This window comes from Cetorhinus maximus, chromosome 1 (assembly GCF_964194155.1).
Source record: "Cetorhinus maximus chromosome 1, sCetMax3.hap1.1, whole genome shotgun sequence".
Taxonomy (NCBI): domain Eukaryota; kingdom Metazoa; phylum Chordata; class Chondrichthyes; order Lamniformes; family Cetorhinidae; genus Cetorhinus; species Cetorhinus maximus.
Window position 1 is genome coordinate 204025488 of NC_135879.1, and position 15774 is coordinate 204041261.

Sequence of the window (15774 nt, forward strand, 5' to 3'; positions counted from 1 at the left end):
ATGTCTGTCCTTGGCTTGCTGCATTGTTCCAGTGAAGCCCAACGCAAACTGGAGGAACAGCACCTCATCTTCCGACTAGGCACTTTACAGCCTTCAGGGCTGAATATTGAATTCAACAACTTTAGATCTTAAACTCCCTCCCCCAATCCCCACTCCGTTTCTTCCCCCTCCCTTTTGTTTTTTTCAATAATTCATATAGATTTTTCTTTTCCCACCTATTTCCATTATTTTTAAATCTACAACTAATACCTTGTCAATCTTTCCACCCCACCCCCACTAGAGCTGTACCTTGAGTGTCCTGCTATCCATTCTTAATTAGCACATTCTCTTAGATAATATCACCACCTTCAACACCTCTTTGATCCTTTTGTCTGTGACATCTTTTGATTATCTGCTCCTATCACTGCTTGCTTGTCCCTACAACCACCCCACCCTCAACTTCTCTCCCCCCACCCCCTCACCTTAAACCAGCTTATATTTCACCCCTCTCCTAACTACACTCAGTTCTGTTGAAGGGTCATTGGACTCGAAACGTCAACTCTTTTCTTCTCCGCCGATGCTGCCAGACCTGCTGAGTTTTTCCAGGTAATTCTGTTTTTGTTTTTGCTTTGGATTTCCAGCATCCGCAGTAGTTTTTTTGTTTATATTAAAGCGCTGCCCTGTCTGATGCAATCCCGCCCCGTTCTCGCCTCACTTTCTCTGATGCAATCAGCCGTGGCTGGCTTAGCACTGCGCAGGTGCGGGCTCTGACTGACATGCCGCGTCATGCCGAGGGGGCCATTCTATCTAATCAGAGACTCGGAGATGGGGCAGGGGCGGGGCTAGGTCTCGCCCCACCCTCCATTCTTTTCCTTGGTCGACGGCCGGCGAGACGGTCAGAGCCGGAGAGAGTCCGTTGTGGTAGCGTGAGGCTAGAGAGAGACCGTGGTGGTAGCGTGAGGCCGGAGAGAGACCGCGGTGGTAGCGTGAGGCTAGAGAGAGTCCGTGGTGGTAGCGTGAGGTCGGAGAGAGACCGCGGTGGTAGCGTCAGCCCGGTGTTCCTGAGAGCGAGTAAATCAGCAGCCCGGTGGGGACCCAGAAGGTTGTGGAAAGAACTGGAAGCTTTTAAAATGTCATCCGGGGACATCATTCAGGAGTCAGCCAACCTGTCGCTGGGTAAGGAGCAGATCCTCCGCGGAGCTTCGGAGACCCCCCACTCCCGCCCCGCCCTGCCCTGCCCAGCTCAGCTCATCAACCCCCCACTCCCGCCCTGCCCATCAACCCCCCCCCCCCTCACTCCCGCCCTGCACTGCCCATCAACCCCCGGTTGGTGCGGCGTGGGTGCCCCCCTCCCCCGGTTGGTGCGGTGTGGGTGCCCCAGATGGTATATTGTAGGACCAGACAATGCTGAAATGTTCCCCACGCCTGTCAGAGTGGAAAGCACCACCTGGAGTTTTGGTTTTGGTTTCGGTTCCACAGGGCGAACTGGGTGTGAGACCAGATGATAGGGCTGACGCTCGGGCTGTCACCCTCAGCACCAGATGGGATGACAAACACACATTGTGAAGTACATAAAATTATGTACTTTTTGGTCTACTCTATGGTCTAGATAGAGTTGAGGGGTACACTCATCCCACACAAACCAGGGATTGGCACCCACTTACCTGGCACAAACTGGTGTGCCCACCTAGCTGGCACAAACTAGGTGTGCCCACCCAGCCAGCTGAAGCTCGTTGGTGTGGTGTGGATGCCCCACTCACTTAGTGTGGTGTGGATGCCCCCCACCACCTGATTGGTATGGTGTGGGTGTCCCTCACCCCGGTTGGTGTGGTGTGCCTAACAAGAATCTATCTACCTCCGCATTAAAAATATTCAAGACCCCACCTCTAACACCACCTGAGGCAGCGAGTTCCAAAGTCGCACACCTGTCGAGAGAAAAAAATTCTTCTCACCTCTGTCCTAAAAGGACCACCTCTAATTTTAAAACAGTGTACCCTAGCTCTGGATTCATTCAGAAGGGGAAACATTCTTTCCACGTCCACCTTGTCAAGACTGTTCAGGATCTTACATACTTCAATCAAGTCACCCCTCGCTCTTCTCAACTCCAGTAGAAACAAGTCCATTTTATCTAACTTTTCCTCATAAGACAACCCACTCTCTACTGACTAGTTTCAATGTGTTTCCTTTTCCTGCAAAGTTGCAGATGGAAAAATTGCTTAATTTTATTAAATAATCTTAATTAACCTGCGCACTGATGCTGAATTTGGGTTCAGTCATGGCTGGTCAACTCCTGACCTCATTACACCCTTGGTACAAACGCAGACAGGTGAATTCAAGAGATGGATGAGAGTGACTGCCCTTGATATCAAGACATCAAGCTTGATCAAGTGTGTCATGAAGGAGCCCGAGTAAAATTGAAGTCAGTGGGAGCTGGGGGAAAGCTGTTCATTATTTGGAGTCATACCAAGTGCGTAGGGAGGTGGTTGGAGGCCAATAATCTCAGTCCGAGGACATGGCTGGAGGTAGTTCTTCATGGTAGTTCTTCATGGTAGTGTCCTAGGCCCAACCATCTTCAGCTGCTTCATCAGTGACCTTCTTTCCATCGTAAGGTCAGAACTCAGGATGTTTGCTGATGATTGCACAATATTCAGTACCATTTGTAACTCCTCAGACACTGAAGCAGTCCATGTCCAAATACAGCAAGACCTGGTAATATCCAGGCTTGGGCTGACAAGTGGCAAGTAACATTTGCGCCACACAAGTGCCAGGCAATGACCATCTGCAACAGAAAGAATCTAACCATTGCCGCCCCTTAACATTTAACGGCATTATCATGGCTGAATCCCCCACCATCAACATCCTGGGGGTTACCATTGACCAGAAACTGAACTGGATTAGCCATATAAATACTGAGGCTGCAAGAGCAGGTCAGAGGCTAGGAATCCTGTAGCAAGTAACTCCCAAGACTCCCCAAAGACTGTTGGCCATCTACAAGTCAAGAGTGTGATGAATACTCTGCACTTGCCTGTATGAGTGCAGCTCCAACAATTCTCAAGAAGCTCAACACCATCCAGGACAAAGCAGCCCACTTTGTCTGTTTGATTGGCACCCCTTCCACAAACATTCACTCCCTCCACCACTGACGCACAGTAGTAGCAGTGTGTACCATCTACAAGATGCACTGCAGAAACTCATCAAGGCTCCTTAGGCAGCACCATCCAAATCCATGACCACCACCATCTAGAAGGAAAAGGGCAGCAGGTACATGGGAACACTACCACCTGGAAGTTCCCCTCCAAGCCACTCACCATCCTGACTTGGAAATATATCCCTGTTCTTTCACTGCCGCTGGGTCAGAATCCTGGAACTCCCTCCCTAACAGCACTGTGGGTGTATCTACACCACGCGGGCTGTAGCTGTTCAAGAAGGCAGCTCACCACCACCTTCTCAAGGGTAAGTAGGGATGGGCAATCAGTGCTGGCCCAGCAAGTGACGCCCACATCCCATAAATAAAAAATTTGTCTTTGAGAAGGTGAGCTGCCTACTTGAACCACTGCAGTCTATGTGGTGTAGGTACACCCACTGCTGTTGGGGAGGAAGTTCCAATATTTTGACCCAGCAACTGTGAAGGAATGGTGATATTTTTCCAAGTCAGGGTGGTGAGTGTCTAGAAGGGGAACTTCCAGGTGGTGGTGTTCCCATGTATCTGCTGCCTTTGTCCTTCTAGGTAGTAGTGGTTGTGGGTTTGGAAGGTGCTGTTGAGAAGCCTTGGTGAATTCCTGCAGTGCATCTTGTAGATGATACACACTGCTGCTACTGTGTGCATTGGTGGTGAAGGGAGTGAATGTTCCTGGGTGTGGCGCCAATCAAATGGTTGCTTTGTCCTGAATGGTGTCAAGTTTCCTGAGTGTTGTTGGAACTGCACTCATCCAGGCAAATGGAGAGCATTTCATCAAACTCCTGGCTAGTCCAGTTCATTTTCTGGCCAAAGGTAACCTCTAGGATATTGATAGTGGGAGATTCAATGATGGCAGTGCCAGTGAATGCCAAGAGGCGATGGTTAGATTCTCTTATTGTGGATGGCCATTGCCTGGCACTTGCGTGGCACGAATGTTACTTGCCACTTGTCAGCCCAACCTGGACATTGTCCAGGTCTTGCTGCATTTGGACATAGACTGTTTCAATATCTGATGAGTCATGAATGGTGCTGAGCATTGTGCAATCATCAGTGAACACCCCCACTTCTGACCTTATGATGGAAGGAAGGTCATTCATGAAGCAGTTGGAGATGGTTGGGCCTAGGACACTACCCTGAGGAACTCCTGCAGTGATGCCCTGGAACTGAGATGATTTACCACCAACATTCACAACCATCTTTCTTTATGCTAGGTCTGACTCCAACCAATTCACTGGCATTACCATCGCTGAATCATAAGACCATAAGACATAGGAGCAGAAATTAGGCCATTCGGCCCATCGAGTCTGCTCCGCCATTCAATCATGGCTGATAAGTTTCTCAACCCCATTCTCCCACCTTCTCCCTGTAACCTTTGATCCCCTTACCAATCAAGAACCTACCTATCTCGGTCTTAAATACACCTGGCCTCCACAGCCTTCTGTGGCAATGAATTCCATAGATTCAACACTCTCTGGCTAAAGAAGTTTCTCCTCATCTCTGTTCTAAAAGGTCTTCCCTTTACTCTGAGGCTGTGCCCTCGGGTCCTAGTCTCTCCTACTAATGGAAACATCTTCCCCACATCCACTCTATCCAGGCCTTTCAGTATTCTGTAAGTTTCAATCAGATCCCCCCTCATCCTTCTAAACTCCATCGAGTATAGACCCAGAGTCCTCAAACGTACCTCATATGTTAAGCCTTTCATTCCTGGGATCATTCTCGTGAACCTCCTCTGGAACCTCTCCAGGGCCAGCACATCCTTCCTGAGATACGGGGCCCAAAATTGCTCACAATATTCTAAATGTGGTCTGACCAGAGCCTTATAAAGCCTCAGCAGCACATCCCTGCTTTTATATTCTAGTCCTCTCGAAATAAATGCCAACATTGCATTTGCCTTCCTAACTACTGACTCAACCTGCAAGTTAACCTGAAGAGAATGATGGACTAGGACTCCCAAGTCCCTTTGCACTCCAGACTTCTGAATTCTCTCCCCGTTTAGAAAATAGTCTATGCCTCTATTCTTCCTACCAAAGTGCATGACCTCACACTTGCCCACGTTGCATTCCATCTGCCAGTTCTTTGCCCATTCTCCAAATCCTTCTGCAGCCTCCCCGCCTCCTCAATACTATCTGTCCCTCCACCTATCTTTGTATCATTTGCAAACTTAGCCAGGATGCCCTCAGTTCCTTCATCTAGATCATTAATGTATAAAGTGAATCCCCATTATCAACACCCTGAAACTGAACTGGACTAGCCATATAAATGCTGTGGCTACAAGAGAAGATCCGAGGCTGGAAATTCTGCAACACAAAACTCACTTCCTGACTCCCCAAAGCCAGTCCACCATTTGCTAGGTACAAGTCGAGTGTGTGTTGGAATACTCTCCTCTTGCCTGGATGAGTGCAGCTCCAACAGCACTCAAGAATTTCAACCCCATCTAAGACAAAGCAGCCTGCATGATTAGCACTGCATCCACCACCTTAAATGTTCATTCCTTCCACCACTGACACACAGTGGCAGCAGTGTGTAACATCTACAGGATGCACTATAGCAACTTAGCAAGGCTCCTTCGACAGCACTTTTCAAAATGCAACCTCTACCACCTAGAAGGACAAGGGCAGCAGATGCATGGGGACACCAGCACTTGCGAGTTCCCCTCCAAGCCATGCACAATCCTGACTTGGAACTATATCATGTTTCTGCACCAAATGGACACAGCGTTTCAAGAAGGTATCTCACCACCACCTCCTTGAGAGCTGTTAGAGATGGGCAGCAAATGCTGGTCTTGCCAGCGATGCCCACATGCCGTGAAAAAAAATCTTTTACATTTTAAAATTAATAACGACTGCAATTATTTAATGTGATTTTGTTATCTATTCAACGAACCAAGTGTTGGGAAACATCTCGAGGGCGTTTGATTATGAGTTAGTACAGGCTTTTTTTTTAAAGCTCTAAAACAACTTGATAAAGCTGTCATATTTGGATACCCTTCCTTCAGAGGATAGTTATGTTGCAGAAAACATTAAGAAAAGCATAATCAGCATGAATCTGGGCTATAATGTGCAAAGTGTAACTATAATGATGTTCCCAGATGACCACGATCAAGGCATTTATTGTGGCAAAAACCTCAGACAGCCTACATCTATTGACACTATTTATTAAGTTATCACAGAAGTAGAGAACACCAGTGTTAAATTAACAAGCTACCTCAACTGAAAATAGTCAGTTTTATTTTTTATTTATTCTTTCATCTGGTGGCATTGCTGACTAGACTAGTATTTATTGCCCATGCATAATTGCCCTCGAGAAAGTGATGGTGAGCTGCCTTCTTGAAGCGCTGCAGCCCATGTGGTGTAGGTACACCCACAGTATTGTTTATTGAATTAAAAGGCAGAAGCTATCTGGAATGGCTATATGAAAGATTACCCTATTCTTTAAAAAAAGAGAAGGAACTCAAACATTGGATTGGAAATTGAAATGTTGACAGGAATGAAACGTGTTTTCTCTTGTTAAGACTGGGTATATTGTCTGTAGAATACATCCAGTCAGTGGCATGATCATTTAGAACATATGTTAGATTGGTACAATGGATTTAGTTCTGATCTTGGAGAGTCAAAGTAGTATCTCGGGGGTTTAGGTATGTTATTTAATAGTTCTCTCAAAGGACCAGCTAGTAAAGGGATAGTGAGTAACAGAACCATACAGACCAGAGGGAACCTGATTCAATGCTCAATCTGTTTGGTTTAGCTAGTTTCAATATGACTGGCAGCAGAGCGTTGCAGTTGTCTGGGTTTGCATATGAGATAGGGCCACTTGAGCGAAGAACCAAAGCACTGTAAGTACCTGTGAAAATGCATGTCTCTGTGAGAGGAGATCCTTTTAACCCATCAAACCTGCAATTTTAGAACATAATAAACTGATGTGACATGTTGTTTTCAGTTTTGAGTTGCTGGTGAACAATAGCATAACTCTGATTCATACTCTTTCCCTACTCCTATCATAATTATAATGTGATGAAACTTTTTTATAAATCAGCAAAAATGTTACGTACTGAAATACAGCATTTAATTAGACACAGACTTGCATTTACAATTCTCGGTCTGCAGACCTTCTGGAAGTGAAAAGGATCGATGATTTCCAAAGAGAATTCGATAGGCACTTATGGGAAATATACTTGCAGGGCTGTGGGGATAGAGCGGTGAAAAGGGCCTAACTCAATTGCTCTACGGAGTCTTGAACTGGACTCAACAGGCTAAGTAGGTTCCTTCTAGACCATTCTCTAGTGCATTGCAGCAACTCACCCAAGGTTCTTTCAACAGCATCTTTAAACCCCTGACCTCTATCACCTGGAAGAAGGACAAGGTCAGTAGATGCATGGGAACACCAACATTGCAGGCACTCTGCCAAGCCACACAACATCCTGACTTGGAGCCATATTGCTGTTCCTTCACTGTCACTGGGTCAAAGTTCTGGAACGCCCTTCCGAACAGCACTGTAAGCATACCTACACCGCATGGACTGCAGTGGTTCAAGAATGTGGCTCATTAGTACCTTCTCCAGGGCAATTAGATTTGGACGATAGATGCTGGCCTAACCAACAATGCTCATGTTCCGAAAGCAAATAAAAAACAAGTTGTTCCTGAAACATCCATTTCTTGTAGTGTACGTGTATTTTGAGAAAGTAAGCATAGAGGTTTTTTGGTACATTGACTGATTAACTTAGTTGGTTTATATTTGGGTTACAGTAACGATCGTTTATATCTCTTCAGTAAAATGTTTGATTCTTCCACAGCTTAACAGCTGTGGTAAGAAGAAGAGCAACCCAGTTATCATACAGACTTTGTGCTGCCCAGTACCTAGATCCAGGCCATTTCAGGGGTCAGTTCAGAGTCAGCCATATTGCTGTGGGTCTGGAGTCACATGCAGACCAGACTGGATAACAGATGGCTAAGGACAGCCGATTTCCTTCACTAAAGGAGATTGGTGAACCACATGGGCTCTTATGACAATCTTATAGATTCGTGGTAGCCACTACTGAAGCTAACCTTTTTCCTTCATTAATTAATTAATTAATTAATTGGGATTTGAGCGTGTCCTTTGATCATTAGTTCAAGCCTTTGAATTGCTTTAAGTCCAGTAATATAACTACTACGTTACCATATCCATTAACCATATAATCCAGACTGGTTTTAGTGCAGAAATAAAGGAATTTGCATCATTAGTGTTGTATCCCTTTGTTTTTAAATCGGGTGTTTTATGTGGCTGTTAAGAATCTCATGCACAATTGGAGGAAGAATTACTACTTCTCCAGTGTCCTGGCCATTATTTTTCCCTCAATCAACAGCAGCACAAATTGCCTCATTCATTATTCATCTTATTGCTGTTTCTGTGATCTTATTGGGTACAGTGTTGTTGCAAAACTTACATAAAAACAGTTTGAAGTAATTTATGGGACATGAAACACTTGGTGTTACTGAGGATGTTATTGGATACTATATAAATGCAGGCCTTTTTTCAGGTGCATGTTCACAAGGGTATAGGCCTCTGGCATTTCTATCTGCAAAAATAAGATTTTTAACTTTAATATATTACAGATGAATTGTATGTCTCTGGTAATGAAGGAGATGATGCAACTGGAACAGGAACAAAGGACAAACCATTTAAGACAGCCCTTCGGGTAAATTTTCAGTCAGTGATAGCTATTAAAAAAAATTCTTTGTTTTATTGAAAATATCTGTAGCTTGTGAATTGATTCTGTTTCTGCACATTTTTTTAGGCCTTACAAGCAGCAGGGAAGGAACCATTCCCAACTATCTATGTGGATTCCCAAAAGGAAGATGAGGTAATTCCAAGTCTAAAGGTGCTTTCATCAATATTTACATTCAAAATGATCTATCTGATTATTCAAGGTATTGAGGTTAGATCAATAGTAGCATTCATGTCCTGGAAACAAGCAGCATAAAGCTCCATGTTTGATTTCTGGCCTGTAATCTTGATTAGAGCAAGAGTTGGAGGCTGTAGGAAACCTGAAAGCATTTTGCAAATGGTGTATTGGGAAGGTCCAAGGTAATGCATGAGTTGAAGTGAATCAATGGATATATATATATTTATCTTTGAATCTATATGTCTTGTATATCTGCTTCATCTAATTTCTATTCTATTTTCATATGCATAATATGTGTGTTCTGCCCAAGATGGGTCCTTGACTCATTGTCCACTGATGCTTCACCCTGAGCCGTTTCCTTGGCAGCTTTTCTTAGTGGTGATTTGCCATTGCCTTCCACTCTCAGGAGCAAAGAAGGCAAGTCTCATATCTATCTCAGCTGGAATGGCATTCAAACTCGTGCTATTGGCATTATTTTGAACCACACACTAGACGTTTGGCCAACTGAACTAACTGGCCCTCAAAAATGATATATATCTTATGTATATTAAATTGAGATTAACCATTTTTCTTGAGGCACCAGATGATTCCCAATGCTGAGTGAAATGTGACTTAATTATTTCTTTCCAGAGACATTAAAGATTAAGCCAAAGGTGCATTACTGATGCTATTTGACTAACACTACAATAATATGATTTAAGCCATTGCTCCATTTCATATTGGTGATTTAAAATTTAGTGGTGATTAATATGTGAATAGAATCCAATCCCCAACTGTAAACTTAAATTTAAAAAAATCTGACTATTTTAGCACTAGCGAGGATTTGCTTAATTACAGTACAACAAGCTAACATTCAGTATGCAAAATTACAGTGAGCTTAAGTTCACTGTCTATTTGCAATACATTGGTCAACTTCTGATTTTTGAATTACTCCTTGGACAAAGTGTGTATAAAATTATATTACCTCTTTGCTTGGATAGTAAACTGAATGTGACTTTGGGTGTTGTGCTTTCCTCGGTGATGTTCTTGTTTCACCTTTTGACCTATGTTTGTGGTGATTGGTTGCTTTTTTTAGTTGGCATCTTCTCAACTGTATCTAACCTTTTACATAACATCTATTTTACTTTTTGACTGTTATACAGTATTTCTCTGCTTAGAGACTTGCCTCTTAAAATAACTTGGCATGTACAATCTTCACTTCTACTTGGATATAAAATAGCTTAACCTTTCTTCAACTTAATTCAATTCTTGAGCTTTTAAAAATCTTGAGCCTTCTAACCCACACCTTTAAAACTCTAAAACTTATTGAAAACATTCTGATTTAGATGAATTTAGGTAAACCACAGGATACAGACAAGTGCTTACCCTTCCAGGGTAAAAAAATTTCAAAGGAGAGGATTCAGTGGAGGCCCCTCTTTTGTGACATTCCACTTGGATGCAATCAATTCTCTTCCTTTAAAATGGTGGCGCTACTAAAATATACACAGACAAATTGGCCTAGCCAAAATGATTTTTACAACAAAAGTAACTAAAATAAAATTTAAGGGTTCAGGAATCAAAGCAGAAATTCCATGCCATTCCCACTGGTGGTGAAAGATCCGAAACGATTGTGAGTGATAATTGGTTATATGCCTGAAATCAGCTAGTCATTGAGCTGGATTTAATGAGACATCCTTGGCCTCTCCCATCCCCTCCCCAACCTTCTCAGTTAAAAGGTCATGGAGAGCCCACCCGCAATCCCACCAGCTGCCCTGCAGCAATTTGAAGTAGGAAACAGCCGTAATTGCTTCAAGGCAGGACTTCCATCCCTATGGAGGAAGCCCTGCCTTAGAGAGCTACTGGCCAGTTGGATGTCTGTCAGTTCTATAGTTCCAGCACCACCAGGCAGGAGAGTGGCCGCTGGTGCTGGGACTGCAGCCAGAGCTGACACCGAGGAGCCCAGACTCAGAGGTAAGTCTGAGATTTGGCACATCCAGACTGCGGCCCGGGTGAGGGGGGTGGGGGTTCAAGTTTGAGAAGCCGGGACAGAGGGTAAAGGAAGGAGTGGTGGGGTGGGGAGGTGGTGATTGAAACATCCAATAGGCTCAGGGGGGCCTGCAAAGAAAGTACCCCCCCTTTCCCCAGTAGCCTGTACAGCTAAAGCTGCTGACTTCTCACATAGTGTGAGCTGCCAACCCCCCTGCACTTTCCTTCCCTCACCATGGCTAAAATACCTGCAGAGGTGGAATGAGGCTCTTAAGTTTGCCATTAATTGGCCACATATGGGCCCCAGAAAGCACTTGAGTGGGCGAATCACCCAACACCTCCCCTGCCTCTGTAAAGTTTCAGACTGGGTGGGTGAATAAGTGGCAGGAATGCCACTGCTGAATTATACTTGCCCCCGCCTTCAAACCTGCCAGCGGGGGAGTGTAAAATGCAGCCCATTTTGAAGCAATTATAAGTCAAACTGGTGCTGACATACATCAGGAAACCATTGAACTACCAATCAGAGCAAATCATGCTGGCAATTTATAGATCAATTCCAGTATATTGCTTGCAGTTTTGGTCATCCACCTCTGAAAAAGGTAAAAATTAACAAGGATTCATTAACCAAGATGATTCTAGTCTTTAAATGACCAAGTTATAAGAAAGGCTCAAAGGCCTAAACTTATATTTACAGGAGAAACACTCGGGGGGAGGCATGAAAGTAGTCTAAAATCGTTAGCGTTTTTCAGGGTGTAGCAACTATGCTGTTTAATTTGGATAAAGGTTAGAGATTGGAAAAACTTTGTACCTTGGGGTATTTGTTTTGGTTTGCTTGGAAGTAATTAAGTCACTGCAGTTGCAGATTGAGAAGACGAGAAGCAATGGTTGCACTGCTGGAAATTTGTCCTTATACTGTGGTAACATCACTGTATTACTACAATAGTATGTAATCACATGATTGCATTTAACATTTTATTTTTTTTTTAAGCGCTGGGAAGTTATATCAAAATCACAGCTGAAAAACGTTAAAAAGCTCTGGCAACGGGATCAAATGAAGAATGAATCGAAAGAAAAAAGGGAGGTAAGAAAAATCATTATTTTGTGCTCTTCCCACTAGCATCTTTCCTGCATTGGATGCCCAAAATTTCAATTGATTCATGCTTGCCTTTGTATAACATCTTACTTTGTAAAGGTATTTCCCAAGTGCTTTTGAGGTGCCGTGATTTTTGTACAGGCAACTAACAGCCATTCTGTGCATTCAGCAAATAACAGGAACATATTGCAGAGGTAGGGCATGAGAATTGTTAGACAAGGTCCATCCAGTTCACTTTCTCTCATCCTGGCAGTTGCATGATACAATAGTGGAGTTGTCGTAGTATTAAATCTTTTATCAGTTAGTCTACAACAGACCCAGATATGAGATGAGGAAAAGCCCCAATGTAAAACTTAGACAACCATAGGTTCAAAGTCATGTGCTCCTCCCAAGCAGACTACACTTGGCACATCTCATGTGTCAAATTTCTTGCATACTGTTCTCCAAAATATTCAAAACAAGGTTATTTTTAGGGGGAGATAATTGGTTGAAGATGGAATTTGTGGCCAACGTAACTTGTTCAGACTTCAGCCTTTAAAAAAAATTCTAGCATTTACATAACGCTTTTCATAACTGAGGGACATCCAAAAGTGTTTCATGACAAATTAAATACCAACACTCATGTTTCAGATACTGAAGTGTAGTCGCTGTGGCAATGTAGGTAAATGTAATAACCAAATTACACACAGCTACGTTCCACATTCAGCAATGATATGAATGACCAGATAATCCATTTTTACTTGAAGGAAAAATATTGTCCAGGGCGCTAAGGGAATGGTGCCACATAATCTTTGATGTCTGCCTGGGAGAGAGGGCAGATCTTGATTTTAACATCTCACCCCAAAGACTGCAGCTCCGACAGTGCAGCACTGTGCTAGAGTGTCCATCCAGATATTGGCCTTGAGTCTCTGGAGTGGCACTTCATCCCATGATTTTCTGATTGAAGTGCATGGTCTACCACTGAGCCAAGCTTAATGCTAATACTTTTAATTTAGACAGAATATTGTTGAAGGAAAAATATTTAATCAGTGGTTGTGCTCATTTAAATTTAGCTTGTGCCCATAGGATGAAATTTATTGCTTTCATTAACAGCTGTGTGGATTTTAGATAGTGAATTTAGATAATTTGAACTGATGCCTTAATGGGTACGTGTCCACACTGCAAAATTCTCATAATTAAGTATTAATTGGCAGCCTTTTGCCCAGTAGGATGAATAATATGGAAAAAATTCATTAATTGTTTTCTTCTGAAGCTGGTTTTCCCTGCACTTCAGATGATTGTGCAAAAAATTGCTTTTTGTTTTCCAAAAGTCAGTTTTGCTGCAGCCACTACTCAATAAAACCTCTACGAATAATTTGATCTCTTAGAGCTTTTCTTTCTACAATTGAAGTTAGTTTCAACATTTATATTGCACTCCTGGGATTGGAGTGAGGAAAAATTGGAGAAATGCAACACAATGCTATGAGTTCACTTGTCTAGTTTTAGTAAAACACTTTTCTGCATTGTGTCAAGTTGAACAATTATGTTCTAACATTGTTTTGTGAAGACCCATAGAAAACTGTGAAAGTTGCAGCTGTGTTGTCATTAGATCTGTGTTTTAAGTTAAAGAATTCCAAAACTAAAAAATGAGGAGCAGATTATTTTCTTGAATCTGTTAAGTGAGACACAATACTTTGCATAAACAAAAAGTAGGTCTCAATTAACTCGTGTTTAAAGAAAAGATCTAGAATAAGACTCTGAAAAGGTCTTGAACTATCCTAAACATTAGTGTTGGATTGTGTTAATGTGGGTTTAATTTTGCTATACATGCTTCTTAAAGATAACAGTCTAATGCTCTACCCTGTGGCCTTTTCTCTCAATCAGAATTGTGACTTTCTTCACAACTTTACCTACTGTGGCTGCTCTCTAAGCAGGTAGCCATTTTTTTGCCTCACTGGTTTTGCATTTGCCCATCTCCTTTCTGCTAGATCAGAATATATGGCATCAGTGATGTGTTTTCTTTGTAGTTTAAATCCCAACATGATGTTCATTAAACGTTCCTACCCAACTAGTTTCTAACTTTATGAAAAACTTAACAAGACTGCCTTATTTCTGTAGCATAATTTTTGTCTTTCATGAAGATGGTGTGAAGAGGAGATTAAAGTTTTACAGTAACATTGTTGGAAATACTCTGCAATCTGCCCATTTTCCGTAATTTCCACAAGTAAACTAATATGCACAATAAAGAAGCTTTGGAGGTAGTTGCTATCTCAAGTCACAATAACTGTTGAGCAGCAGCTATGATGAATGTACATTATTGACTATGTTCCATGTCATATATCCTCTGTACATCTGGCTTGATGTCTCTCTTTGGTAGGAAAAGTAGGAACATCACCTGCACCTTAGAAAATAAGAAGCTGAATGGGGTAGAAGAGCAAAGAGATTCAGGTGAACAATTCATCAACAGCAACACCGCAGGTTCGCAAAGCAATTAAAAATGCTTTGAGATTGCTTCTTAGGGTTATGAATTCAAAAGATTGAGAGGATGGTAACACAACTGAGAGATTACCTCTATTGGGAAAGATTGAAAAGGCTGGGACCCTTTTCTTTAGAATAGAGAAGACTTTGGGGAAACCGTATAGAGGTCTTAAAAATTATGAATAGTTTGGATTGGGTAGTTCGGGAGAGAATGTTTCCACTTAAGAGAATCGAAGGCTAGGGTCAAATACGGAAATCAGGAGAAATTTCTTTATTCAGAGATTAACATGTGAAACTCGCTACTGAATGAAGTGTTTGAGGCACATAGCTTGGCTGCTTTCAAAAAGAAACTAGTAATGAGAGAAAAGGGAATAGAAAAAAATGCAAGTCTGAGGTGAGGTAGATGGAATGGGAGGAAATGTGTGAAATACAAACATCAGGACAGACGAGTTGGGCTAAACGGATGGTTTTTGTCTTGTATGCCCTGTGTAATATGTAGAACCCTAGAAGCTGGGTTAGGGTGTGGTGGGAATTTTGTGGAATTAATAGTATTTGCTAGCATTTAGAGGAGGAGAACTGTACACATTTTACTTTGTAATGAAATATCTCATTTCAAAATCTGTTTTCTTTTCAATAGCTGGAAGATGCATTGCGGCGGGAGAAGAATCTGGAAGAGGCTAAAAAGATAGCTATTAAACTGGATGTTAGTCTTGGAGAACCACATCAGGTAATTGGCAATACAAATTAAAAATTGACAACTCATCAGCTATAATGTATAATAAGTTAACAATGCATACAATAATTTGAACTAGGCAATACCCCTAGGTAATTTTATAATTGTCTGTGTGCTAGCATGTTGATATGTCATTGGATAAACTTTTTTTTAAGGGTAGGGGTTCTCTCCCACCCCCGATTTCAACTGAACAAAGTACGTAATAAATAAATTGTGTCCTCCAGTGCTTTTCATGTTTCAAGGAAATCAATGTTTATAATTAGAGAATTTAAAGCCTATTCAGCCAAACATTTTAGGAACTAATATAGCACTTGAGTAAACCAATGTAAAATATCAAACTGTCTCTTTATTCATGAGCTGCTCCAGACATGTACGACATAACCAATTTAACTTAAAGGGATTAATTTATCATGAAGGGTTTTTCATAATGGCATTTTTAGAAAATGCAATGAAAAAAGGTAGGGGTATTTTATGGATATTGGAGCATT

General features: G+C 42.3%; 1 protein-coding gene across 1 annotated transcript in view; it reads left to right on the plus strand.

The window, feature by feature from the left end:
- The first annotated feature begins 1008 nt into the window (after window positions 1-1008).
- Window positions 1009-15774, plus strand: part of nars1 (asparaginyl-tRNA synthetase 1) — a 36692-nt gene continuing 21926 nt past the window's right edge. Inside the window, exons 1-5 of the mRNA XM_078552067.1 lie at window positions 1009-1155; window positions 8749-8831; window positions 8931-8996; window positions 11992-12084; window positions 15191-15280. Of these exons, the coding sequence (XP_078408193.1) occupies window positions 1110-1155; window positions 8749-8831; window positions 8931-8996; window positions 11992-12084; window positions 15191-15280 (378 nt within the window). The 5' untranslated portion in view covers window positions 1009-1109. The remainder of the gene's footprint in view (window positions 1156-8748; window positions 8832-8930; window positions 8997-11991; window positions 12085-15190; window positions 15281-15774) is intronic.